General features: G+C 39.4%; 1 protein-coding gene across 4 annotated transcripts in view; it reads right to left on the reverse strand.

Moving 5' to 3' along the window:
* Positions 1–12,835, reverse strand: part of FRMPD4 (FERM and PDZ domain containing 4) — a 263,554-nt gene that overhangs the window by 75,217 nt on the left and 175,502 nt on the right. For all 4 annotated transcript variants that reach the window (XM_048492800.1, XM_048492799.1, XM_048492802.1 and 1 more), the window contains exon 3: positions 1,339–1,499. In XM_048492800.1, coding sequence (XP_048348757.1) covers positions 1,339–1,499 — 161 coding nt within the window. The remainder of the gene's footprint in view (positions 1–1,338; positions 1,500–12,835) is intronic.

Below are 12,835 nucleotides of genomic sequence, written 5' to 3' on the forward strand. Positions count from 1 at the left end.
GAAACAGACCCTGGAGATGGACTAGGCAGCAACATACATGTCATTATTTATTATGGCTTCACATTATTAGGGGCTGATTATGCATGACACCCTTACCTCAGGACTATTATCTGCAAAGTGGGCTTTCAGTGGGCTCTCCTCACATTTTTCTATTTTCCTATGAGGAAGCAGCCCATAGCCTGCATCACAGTTTGTCTATCAGCCTCTCCTTGTCTGGTTTTCTTAACTCCACTTATCAACAGCTTTAAAGGCACTGAGTTCATCACACTGGCAAGTCCCAATACTAGAACTGATATTCTCTCCCTCTTTCTTCCCCTCCCCTCCCCTCCCTTCCCCTTCCCTCCTCCCCACTCTCTCTGTGGCTTGTTTTTAAAAATAAAGACTTGTGCACTTGCATGTAGGGTTGGATTTCAACCCTTTCCTTTTATTTTTGAGGTTTGCAGAAGCTCTGATTGGGGGAGGGTGCTCTGGTCAGTGTCCCTTTCCCTGGGCATCCTTGCCACTCTGCACAGAACTGTTCATCTTGCTAGGGAGGAAGAAGCTGACCTGCCCAGATGGGACTGATAGGTAGTGCTGGAGAATGGAGTGGACTGTCAGGGAGCACAGGGGGGCGGCGTCCAGTGCACTCTCCACCAGGCTGGCAACTGGAGCTCAGGCTCCTAGGTTGTGGAGCCTTGCTTTGCTGCAAGAGGGAAGAAGAGGGGAGGGAAGCAGCTGATGGGGGCCGGTGTAGCTGTGTGCCATTGTTGGAGTGTGAGGGGGAGAGTGTGCACCAGATGCCAATTCTCTATCGATATATTGATAGGAGCATTTGGAGACGCAGGAAGGAGCTGGCAACATGGAAGGGGGGATGAGGGGGAAGGCGTGCAAAGCAGTGCAAGTGAGTGAAAAGCCATGGGCAGAAGGAAGAGGTTCAGGGCAAAGCTGTGCTTGCTGGCAAATCTGCCCCAAATTGTGCTATAAGTGGTTTCACTTGCTGTGGAGAGAGTGAAAAGTGAAAGTGGGGCTAGAGGAAATAAGTTCATACAAGAAATCTTGCCACGGCATATATTTGCTTCCACCACACGGTAAACACCTTGTGCGTAATCAGTCTGTATTTATGATAGAAAGCAAAGAAAGTTTATTGGGAAGCAAAAAGTTCTGTAATGACAAAAACATTCGTTTGTATTTTCTTTTGTTCCTATATCTCTAAATCAAGTTTCCTAAAGGAACAGCTTTTATTTTTTGTTAAAAATTTCAGAAGCCAGTGTATTACAGGACTCTCTGGAAAACAATTACATTAATTCTGCTGTCAAATACAAAATAATTACAACTTACATGCAGGAGGAGGAACCATACCTGGTGTTACAGAGCGAACAACCACTGGTTTTTCACTGCCAGCTACAAAACCAAATCCCAGCACAGGATCTCTCCTCATTTCCACTTTCCGTGGGGCTGGGGGTATTATTTGGCAGCTCTCTAATCGAGGATCATCAAATGGGGCTGACTGGGTCATGTGACTAAAGAAAAAGAAACATTAATTTATTTTAAATTTGTCATCTTAGGTTGAAGAGAAATAAAATAAAATTGTATCTACACATAAGGCATCTCCAATATATTTCAGTAAACTAAAACAGTTTACTTGGTAAATTATAAATCATTTCATATTTTTAAAAATCTGCACAGCCAATAAAATCTCCAATAATCAGAAGCCTAGCTAAACAGAAGCCCTACTTGGCCTCACAAACTTCCTAAGAACACTTGGTAGATGCCAGAAAAGGTGTCAGCAGGTTTCTTGGCACCCAGGGGAACCACACTGGGGAGCCCAGGTTTATACAATCTGCCCATCTAACCTTTCTAATGGGTGTCCCATTCTTTCTCTAAGCACATCAGATCAATGTAAGTAGGGGTCATTTTATTACCCAGAAGACTTAGCAGATAAGCTACTACATAAGATTGGTAGGAAAAAAAGAGCGAGAGAGATCTGCTGAGAAATACAGCCACAGGAATTTTTTGTACTCCACAAGATAAATTCTTCTACTCCACCCAGAAGTTCTGGGTAGATTAATAAAATGAATGCTATAGTGGACTTTTCATATTGAAAGGAACATGGGGATAATGGGGGAAGGGGTGAAGAGAGACAAGTTACACAGTTAATTGCTTTTAGTTATAAGAACATAAAATGTTTTATGTGTTAAGAACATAAAATCTCTGATAAGTAATAGAGAAGCCTATTAGCACAACTATCATCCCTATTGTGACAAAATACAGACTGTTTCAGCAAAAAGTCTTGGAAAACATTAAGTGATATTACTTTATACAAGGTTTATGTTTTTGATAATTAAATTCATCATTTTAAAGAAGATGTGAACACTCACATTTTGTAGGGCCAATTGTTCAAAACTTCCATGGGATACCAGTCTCAAATAATGTATCCCAGAGTCTTGAATATTTAACTGTATTAAAGTAATAGATCAAAATTAAACCAAAACCTTAATAGCAGCTCTGATTTTTGAAGCTGAAAGATGATGGTATATTCTCACATTTGCTGGATGGATATCACAGGCAAAATATGTTCCTGAAGAGCCATTTCCTTTTTGATCGGATCTTACTTTCATCTGCATTTTGTGATTTCACAACTGTATCTGTGAAAGCTGGGCCATTTAAGGTATACATAAATGTCAAACTTTACACATTTGAGGAAGTGGTCTCTTGTTCATGAAAGCTTGTGCCACAATAAATTCATTAGTCTTTCAGGTACCACAAGAATCTTTGTTGTTTTTGCTGAAGCAGATTACATGACTCTATCTGTCCAGGCTTTGTCAATGATAAATGATAAAAATCAGGTAAAACAGGAGGACTTGGAACATGCCTTTTAGGTTTCTATCTACAGATCAAATTCCACAAAGAATACAGTGGGCAGTTAAATAGCATTAATCACTGAACAAAAGAGCCGTCTGAGGATAAAGCAAAGTAACTGAGGTTAAACAAACACAATTCCCATTTCTTAACACATTGAACTTTACCAGTGCCACAATAAATTGAACTTTACCAGTTCAATCAGGGCACAGATGAATTCATTTCCAAAAGTCAGTTATTTCACCATCGAAGTCTGCATGTTCACATATTTATTATATCGTTATTCTCCCTTTCATTCTGGATGGTAAAGACAGAATTCCCAGGAACTGTCTAAAGAGATACAGATGCATTTCATCTCAATACAAAGGCAGCATTTCTTGTGCCCTGAATTTTTTTAACTTTTACATACATAATGTTGTGTATTAATATTGATATTTTATTTAAATATGTATTTAAAAGTAATCTATAAATATAGCAAACAATAAATACTCAGAAAGCAGATTTCTATAGCACAAGAACACAAAAACCTTTCTATATAGGTAAGAAAAGATATTGATTGGGGGGGGGGCGCTAATGTGTCCATTCTATTTTTTCATAAGCTTCTTCAATTATTAAATCCTCTAAAGTAAGGTCATTTTATAGCACCCTATAAGATCTGAGTAGAAGCCATCTGGATGAGCATATGGCAGAAATGTAATTAGAAAGGAAAAAAAGGTTGAGCTGTTTTTGTCTTTTTATCATTTAGCCCAATCGAGACTGAACTCCTGGAGGTGGTACAGGGCTATGCAAGTGCATTTGCCTTCCCCAGTGCACTTATCCTGGCAGAGGGGCAAATACGTCAAGGGGCAGCCACAGTGGCCCTCCAAGGCATCTGTACATGGCACTTGCCACCAGCATAGTGGGAGTGATGCAGAGGTGTCTGACATTGCTTCCAGTTTCGCTGCTGCCAGTGGCTCCAACTTATACAACCCTTTTGGGTGGAGAAAGTCCATGTACAACAGAGGGCTTTCTGGTGGTGGGGAGGTTTGTTTTATTTTTGCCTCCCTGCACTGCCAAAAAGCCCTCTGATGGTAGTGGGGTGACACACCAGTAACATTGTTTCCCCCCCCCCCCCCCAACCTGGATTGCTCTGGATTGGGCTGCCTGTCATGTATAGCTCTTTGGCTTCAGACAAATGAGAACCTACTCTTCCTTGGTGTAGTGGTTAAGAGCAGGTGGACTCTAATCTGGAGAACTGGGTTTGATTCCCCACTACTCCATCTAAGTGGCAGACTCTTACCTGGTGAACTGGATTTGTTTCCCCACTCCTGCACTGCACATTAAGTCTGCTGGGTGACCTTGAGCTAGTCACAGTTCTTCAGAATTCTCTCAGTCCCACCTACCTCACAAGGTGTATGATGTGGGGAGAGGAAGGGAAAGAAGTCTGTGAAATCCTTTGAGACTTCTTACAGGAGAGAAAAGGAGGTTAAATCTAAATTCTTCTTATTCTTAGTTACTGAAGATAAGTGTGGCCATCATTTTGTGGCTAGCTCTGCCTCCTGTGGCAGCTATTTTGTGACAGCCATTTTGTGCCCACCATATCATGCTACAATTCAAAATGGGCCTACAGACTCAAAACAGTTGGGGACCCTTGCTCTAAGCAATGCCTTGAGATCCTGTTTTTCTGTTGGACTTTTTTCTGATGTTGTTCATTCTATCCAAACTGACAGACATCACATTTGATTTTGGTGACTTTCTCGCCTTACAGTATCCCAGATACTTCTGAAAGCAAAAAAATATTTTCCTGTCTGCATTTTTGTAGCACCATGGTGTGGTATTTGTATAATGTTGAGCTGCTGATTTGTGCTCATTTTTAGCATTTGTGTTTTTTAAAAAATAAATATTCAGTGGGAGAAAATGTGGACACAAGAACTGGGAAAACTACAACATGAAAAATTACATGCAAATGCCTTAACAGACCAGGTGATCGGGAGCAACAGCCGCAGAAGGCCATTGCGTTCACATCCTACATGTGAGCTCCCAAAGGCACCTGGTGGGCCACTGCAAGTAGCAGAGAGCTGCACTAGATGGACTTTGGTCTGATCCAGTTGGCTTGTTCTTATGTTCTTATGTACTATGTGCAATCACAGTGCTGCTGTGTAATCACGAAAGACTGACTAAACAACATGATTAGTGGGCTGATATAGTTATGAGAAAGCTTCATTGTCTCCCACCAGTTTTAACCCATAAATAACAGCAACAGCAGAATCTATCCACAATTTCCAACAGAATGAAGAAACCTAGGCCTGAACCACAGGTACAAATTAAGGTGGGTAAGGAATTGGATGGTGGAATATACCTCTTTACACAGAATATGAATAGTCAGTTTTAATAGATGGTGGTTATCTTTCACGAGTCTGCTGCTTTGTGTGAACATTCCTAAGAACACATTTTTGCTTAAACTTTGGTCAGTTGTCTATATAACCATTTTCAGATTCCTCCCCTCCTTCCTTGGATATCTTGGATCAGTCTATGTCATCACACTTTTTAAACATTATTTTGTGGGGCCTGGATACTCAGTAGGTTGAAACAGATGACAGGGTGACAGTCAGATGTGGCCATCATTTTTTAAGTTGTACATTGGTACTTCCATGTTACACACTGTGTCACTAGTACGGTCAGAGTCCACTGCCATGTGTTATGCATAGTCCTTCCAGAACTGAGATTGCGTTTACTTCCTCAAGGGCTAAAACTATCAATTTTACTGTATTTTTTCCACTTACATGATCTTTAATTTGCCAATTTCCACCACACAACTACTTAATTAATGTATACTTTGGGAAAAAAAGAACCTGACTTGAGAGGCAGCTGTTTCTTCAACTCATAAAAATGCATCAGTGAACCGTGTTGCTGAATACAGTGGAATGAGGCTGGCATGGTAAAGAGGGCTAGAGCACCAAAAATGAACACTAAGTTAATTGAGGTTGAAGGGGTCTGTACAAAAGTGGAATGAAGAATTCATGCTGGTTGTCTTTTTGACAGGTTTCATTTTATGGAGAATGACAGTAACCCATCTGCTTATGCCCTGACCCAACTCTATATATGGAACCACAATGTGCCTTCAAATAAAGCCTTTGAATACATCTCTATCAGGAGAAATGAGACAATGTGTTCAATTGATCATAAAAAGCAGAGTTAACAGGCAGAGCAAGACCAGGAAGCAAAAGTCTGAGCGCTGCATTTACAAAAGCCTTACCTCAAATGCTTCTGAAATTATATTTAAGAGATAAATGGAACTTAATAAATCAATCAGCCAGAGGACTCCAAAATACAATTTGTATCCTATTACTTTTCTCAGCAAAATATTAAGCCTTTGCCCACCCAATGGAGCCTTCTCCCAACAGAACTTCTCCCAGCCACTTCCAACAGATAAAGGGTTGCCAAGGCCTTCATTTTGCCTTCATTTTGTTGGCTTCATTCCTTATAATTTTGGCTTATACCTGCTGTACAGCCTTTGTCAGATTAAAAACTATCTGCCAGATTCTACAGAATCATCTAGGTAGAAATGGAGGTGAGCTGATAAAAGGGATGTGAGGCTGACAATAGTCACTCATCATTGAATCTGAGGCCCCTTCTGCACATGCAGAATAATACACTTTCAATCCACTTTCACATTTGTTTGTAAGTGGATTTTGCAATTCCGCACAGTAAAGTCCAGCTTCAAAGTGCATTGAAAGGGGATTGAAAGTGCATTATTCTGCATGTGCGGAAGGGGCCTGAGCCTGAGACAATAGTTTGCTCGTCAAGGAAGGAACTACAATATGCAGGACCTTTAGAGGAGTCCTGGAAACAGCTACAACCCAGTACACACAAGACATCTTGGTTATTATATTGTATGTTTTAACACTGTCAAGTAATCAAGACTATAAAAGCTATCTTTATTCCCTTCATATCAAGGACTTCTCACCAGCTCTTATTCAGACAAGTCAATCAGATTCCTCTCAGCCGGTTTTCATTCAAATGGACCAATCAAGACTTTTTCACATCGTCTCTCTCTCTCTCTTCCTTCTCTGAAAGAGGAGCAGCAGGCTGCCATTCCACCATGCACTCCCTCCTGTGCCAATCAAAAGTGTTACTTCCAAGTTTCTTAGACTTTTTTCCTCCTCCTGGCAAGTCTGCAAATTGTGCTCAGTCCTTATAAACTGAACCCTTTCCCAAGGTGACATGCTGCCAGGACAGGCCATCCTGCACATTGTCAACCTGCATGCGTGCGTGCGTACGTAAATCTACATCTTCACAACAAAATTTATTTCTATGAAGTTTACCATAGAAGTTAGCGTAAAAAAACTGGTTAAAATTAAAATAATGGCTGAATCTGTGGACTCCATGGATAGCTGTATGACAAACCATATTTCTATAATGAATAGTATGTTAAAATTCTCATGAAAAAAGTACAGGATAAGTATTGGTTTTTAATTTTTAAAATAAAAAAATAGAGCCAAAGCAACGTGGAAGATGAGGGTATATTATATATGGTCTATTAATACAGCATAATTTTCTTTCACTACATAATTTTTTAAAAAATAGTCTTATATTCCATATGGTGAAAACCCCAGTTTGGGATCTGCAACAGTTTAATGCACCCTCTTGAGGGGTGCAAGAGCTCTATTTTGAAAATTATATTCCATTGAAGTTTCTGTACTAGTCACATTTTTAAAAATAATAATGGGGTAAGATTAAACTTTGGCATGACCTCAATAATAATGCAATAATTTAATTTTGATGAGATATGCAGATGATTTATGAATAATGATTTGCAGATTACACATTTAAATTGTGAAGTTCAAATAAAAAAGAATGCCATAATTGGCAGAACATTGCTTATAAATTTAATTAATATTTAGCAGATATGTGTCAGTTAATTTACATTACACACATAATTTCAAAACCTTTAATAATTTACTATGCCCTAATTAAATTGTGTTCATCCTTATTAACCCTAATTGAGCATAAAATTTCTTATACAGTTCACCATTGATCCTGACCAGTACCAGATATATATTTTACTGTAAAAATTTACAGTAAGTTACATTAAAATTGTAACATCAGATTGGGCATTTCAACTCATTGTATATATGCAGAATCTCAGTGAGATTGAGTTGCACATTTCTAACCCAACTGTAATACTCATTCAAGCATAATTGAACAAGCCTTATGCATCTTTTTTTGTTGTTGCATCCTTAGCGATCCACAGTAGTTAATCATGATTAATTGCTACCGCAGCTGCATTTTACAGCAACACAGAAGAAGTTTGATTGATGCATTATCACTTCTCAGTTAGCTAGCGTTGATCCCAAGCAATGTGGGCACTCAAAAGCATGGTTACCATTTGAACTTTCTTATAAAGCACAGTGTTGGGAAAGGTGTCTGTAGGAACACAAAGAAATGATGCAGAGGCTAATTGCTCATTATCTTATCCAAACTGTATCCAAAATCACATTAGGATCCACGATCAGAATTGTGAATTGCAATGTAGCATAAGTGAAGGAATTCATGGCTCCAGTCATTATCACAGCATAATATATCGGGCTGGATCCAACTAGTTTTTCTGCTGCTGAAAAAGAAAGGACTTTTGATGGCCTAAAAAGTAAAAATAGGGAAAATAGGGTCCTTCCCTGCCCCCCCCCCACTCGTTCAAGCAGCTGTAGCTGCGAGGCTCAACAGGCCTCTAAAACCATGCAGCAACTTACAGCTGAGAGGAGCAAGTGCTCCTCTCGCTGGCTGGCCTTGGAAAGAGGCTTTCCTCTTTTTTTATATATATATTTTATTAAAATTATAAAAGTCATTACAATTTTCAATGTTATTGTCATTGACTTTCAATTACATAAAACACATCATTTACAGCTACTACTTAAACAGACATAACAATAAACAAAACAACAGAACAAAAAACACAAAATTATTAAAACAATAAGTATAATAAAAAAGAACCCTTGGCGATCTTGTTCTATCATTATAATTCAACATCTTGAGGTTTCTGGGTTCTAAACAAAAATAACCTGGCTTCCGCAGACTTAATGCGAGAACATTTCGTTAACATCCTAAATCTTTAAGTCTGTCTCTATTGTGACTAATTTAATTATATATTTCCTATTAACTAATCTCTAGTCAGATTGACTTAAATCAAAGGATCTTATAATCTTATACCATCTTTGAGTTTTTATCATTGTTATCCTATTATGGCTCAATCTATGAGCCTTTCAAAGATATCTATTATTTTTCTTAAATATTTTCCTGTTACTTCTCAGAGCGTGTCATTCAACCTAGTACTAATAAATACTACCCTCGACGAGAGCCTTAGCTTAGAGGCTTTCCTCTTGACCCGTGGCCTTGAAAGAGGCTGAACCCCAGCTGGGCGCTGCCTTTATAGGCTCACCTGGCCCGTCACATGATGGTTCCCAGCCACGTGACAGGCTCCTGATCGGCCCGACAGGGGGAAGGGCAGCCGCTCCCTCCTCTCCTGCCACAATGGCACCCCAGGCTGATTCCTGGGGTGCGTTTTACTGGCAAAGGTATTACTCAGGAATAGCTAACATCACAAATAATTTCCATCATATGCAGTTCTGCTCTTCACAAAAAGTTGGATTTTTATCATTTATATGTATATTGAGAAAATCTGCTATACAGTCCATCAAAGATAAATCATCACTGCAGTCCTTTGAGTTTGGGAGATTTGTTTATTTATTAATTATGACTCACAGTGTTGTATTTTTGAAGCTTCAACTACAGCTCTCCTATGTAAAAAGAAAAGATCACCACATGAGACCTAACTTCAACACTAAGTACAAGGATTGTTGCCTTGGCACACATCCATTAAAAAATGAGCATCAGTTGCCCAGACAACCAATCCAACATGCTTTCAGTCTGTAAATAAAATGAGCCTTTGAGAGAACTGAAACAAACTATATTGAATAAAACATGCAAAACAAACTTTCATTAAGTCACAAATGAAATTCAGAACGGTAGATTTCGTTGGTTTCAACCACCTCTTTTAGTTCAATTTATGAACCAGATATATCAAATAAAATAAATAAACAGAAAACAAGTATATTAAAATATCGGTTTATTCTAAGCTATTTTCCCCACATAACTGAGACTTTAAAATGTGGTTTGAAGGCTGATGTTATTTTGTGCAGCAGAAATTCACTTCACTTTCATTTGTTTGAAACCTGATACAATTCTTGACAAAGGGGAAAAACATGTTTCGCTTTCTCATTTTCACATTACCTACAATCCTTGCATGAATGTATTTTCCTTGTTTCAGAAGCAGAGCCCATAAACAGTTCTGCTGGGAGAGAGAATGAGCAGACTGGCAGAACAATTGGCAGCCAAATATCCTCATCCTTTCTATGTGACCCATTGGCATGTTGCAGGGGGAGGGGTGCCAACTGACTAAGAACAACCTAGCTTGCCCTAGCAAGGTGACCTTCAGAACTCAAGACATAATGCTTTGTCAGTGGAATTAAGCTTCATTATCTGTCTCCCTGACCTTATAGGCTATAATGAAGCCAACTGGTTTTGAATTTCCGAACCCTCCTCCTAAAAAAATAACCCACACTGGAATGAGAATTTGGATATATTCAGGAAAACTTCACTGCTCTCCTATGCCAACACCTTGTCGGGATAGAAGGATTAGCAGGTGCTAGGAGGAAAGAAATTAGTTGTCTACACTCACAGGTAGAAACCCCACTTAGAATGAGAACACAGAGTGGTTTGGGGACACACATGAGGGACTGGTTGGTGGAAGTCTACAGTAAGGACAGAAAACAGGAGTGCTAGAGCTTTCCAACACCGCATTCAAACAAACTGCAGTGAGGAATGAGGCAGAAAGAAGAACAATTAATCCCCACTGCCAGTATAAAGGGTTTGCAGGAATGTTTTAATCAGACTTTCCAAGTTGCAAAGGGAAGGTGTATTTGTGATTCATAGCAGGCAAAATCTCTGCAGCAAAATTAGCTATTCGTCTCCACTCTTCTGTATATAAATGAGCAAACAGGTTATAGCTGAACAGTGTGCTCCTAGAGTTGATTTAATCCTTCTGAATACTGGACTCCGTTGAGTACACAGGTGACTCAAACTAAAACAGGATCATCTACTCTCACTGTCTCAGGTCAATATTTTTTAAAAAAGAATTCCCACTGTAAATCCTTGATACAAGAACTACCTTAATATATCTAATGCAGTGAGCTGTGGCTTTTTATGACAGGTTTTTCAGAGTTATTTAGTTGCAGAATAAACCATGTGCTTCAGAAGAATCTTCAAAACTAACTAGATGGCATCAATAATATTTACCAAGAATTCTTAATGTAATTCTACTCAAGCTGTCGAAACAATGCTAGAACAATAGTTAAATACTGCACTGTAAAAAAAAAGTGTAGTTAAATATTGTTCTCTTTAATTTTGCCAGCAGTTTTATACAGGATTATTCTGAAGGGGTATAACATTACCACACATCATTTAAACAAAACTATGGTGAACATAGTATTGCTGATGCAGCAGAAACAAACAAACAACGAAAGCTTGTTCCGCACTGTCTCAGATGGGGAGGTGGGACACAGGAGTTTGATTCTGCATGCTTCCAAATTTGGCTGGGATGGAAGAAGCTGCATGTCCAATAGAACTTTAGACTATTGTTTATCATCTCCTGCCCTGGTGGATGGATAGCCCTTTATTGAGCACCGAGGGCAGCATATGAAGCCATTTTTAAATGGCAACTGAAAATCCAAACTCAAAACCTGTAGTGTATCACATTACCATTGAAGATGAGAGAGAAGTTCAAGTCCTTCCTCAGCCATGAAGCTCATTGTGTGACCCTGGCCAACAAGACTTTTTCTAAGCCTAACCTATAAGTTTGCCATCCTCCAGTGGGGCCTGCAAGATCTCCTGGAATTACAATTGATCTCCCAATGACAGAGGTCAGTTCCCCTGGAAAAAAGGGCTGCTTTGGAAGATAGACTCTATGGAATTATACCCCACCAAGGTCCTTCACCTACCCAAACCTCACCCTTCCCAGGCACTATGCACAGATCTCCAGGAATCTCCCAAGCCAGACCTGGAAACCCTAGTAAGGGTAAAATATGGAAGAGGAAATCCCATATGCCACTCTAAGTTCTTGGGAGGAAGGGAAAGATAACAGATTTAAAAAATATGGCAGGGACATCGACTGCCTCCAACCCCAAAGTCTGAAATAGTTCATCTCAGCAAAAGTTGCATTCTGGGCCTGGTATAATCTTTCTGTTGAGCTCTATCATATAAAACAATTTATTATCATGTAAAACAGTTTATTAATATTAAGAACATTTGTTTAAGAGATCATACACCCAACCTTTTAAACACTGCAAAGTAGAAGGCAGGTTACTAAATCAAGTGAAACAAACAAACTAAAGCAAACAAGTTGTTGGGGTGCTGTGTGGTTTCCGGGCTGTATGGCCGTGTTCTAGCAGCATTCTCTCCTGACGTTTCGCCTGCATCTGTGGCTGGCATCTTCAGAAGATGCAGGAAAAATGTCAGGAGAGAATGCTGCTAGAACACAGCCATACAGCCCAGAAACCACACAGCACCCCAGTGATTCTGGCTGTGAAAGCCTTACACAATACAATAAACAAGTCTTTTTAAAATTTATTTATTTATTTATTTAACTTCTATACTTAGCCCACCCCCCAAAGAACTCTGAGCGGTGTACAACAACTGATATAATCTAAAATAACAAGAAGAGCACATTCAATAAATACATACAATATAATAAAATTAGGGCTCTAAATTTCACATTAAAACCATTTAAAACAGCGCACAAAACATTGCGTCCAGCAATCTAAAAGTCCCTCTAAGGAGAGAACGGAAAGGCCCAAGATGTAAAAGGCCGCAGATGATAAAAAGGGAAGGAGGGGGCGCCATCAGCGGCTAGCTTCTCCAAAGGCCCAGTGGAACAGCTCGGTCTTACAGACCCTGTGGAACTCTC

The sequence above is a fragment of the Sphaerodactylus townsendi genome, linkage group LG04 (assembly GCF_021028975.2).
Source record: "Sphaerodactylus townsendi isolate TG3544 linkage group LG04, MPM_Stown_v2.3, whole genome shotgun sequence".
Taxonomy (NCBI): domain Eukaryota; kingdom Metazoa; phylum Chordata; class Lepidosauria; order Squamata; family Sphaerodactylidae; genus Sphaerodactylus; species Sphaerodactylus townsendi.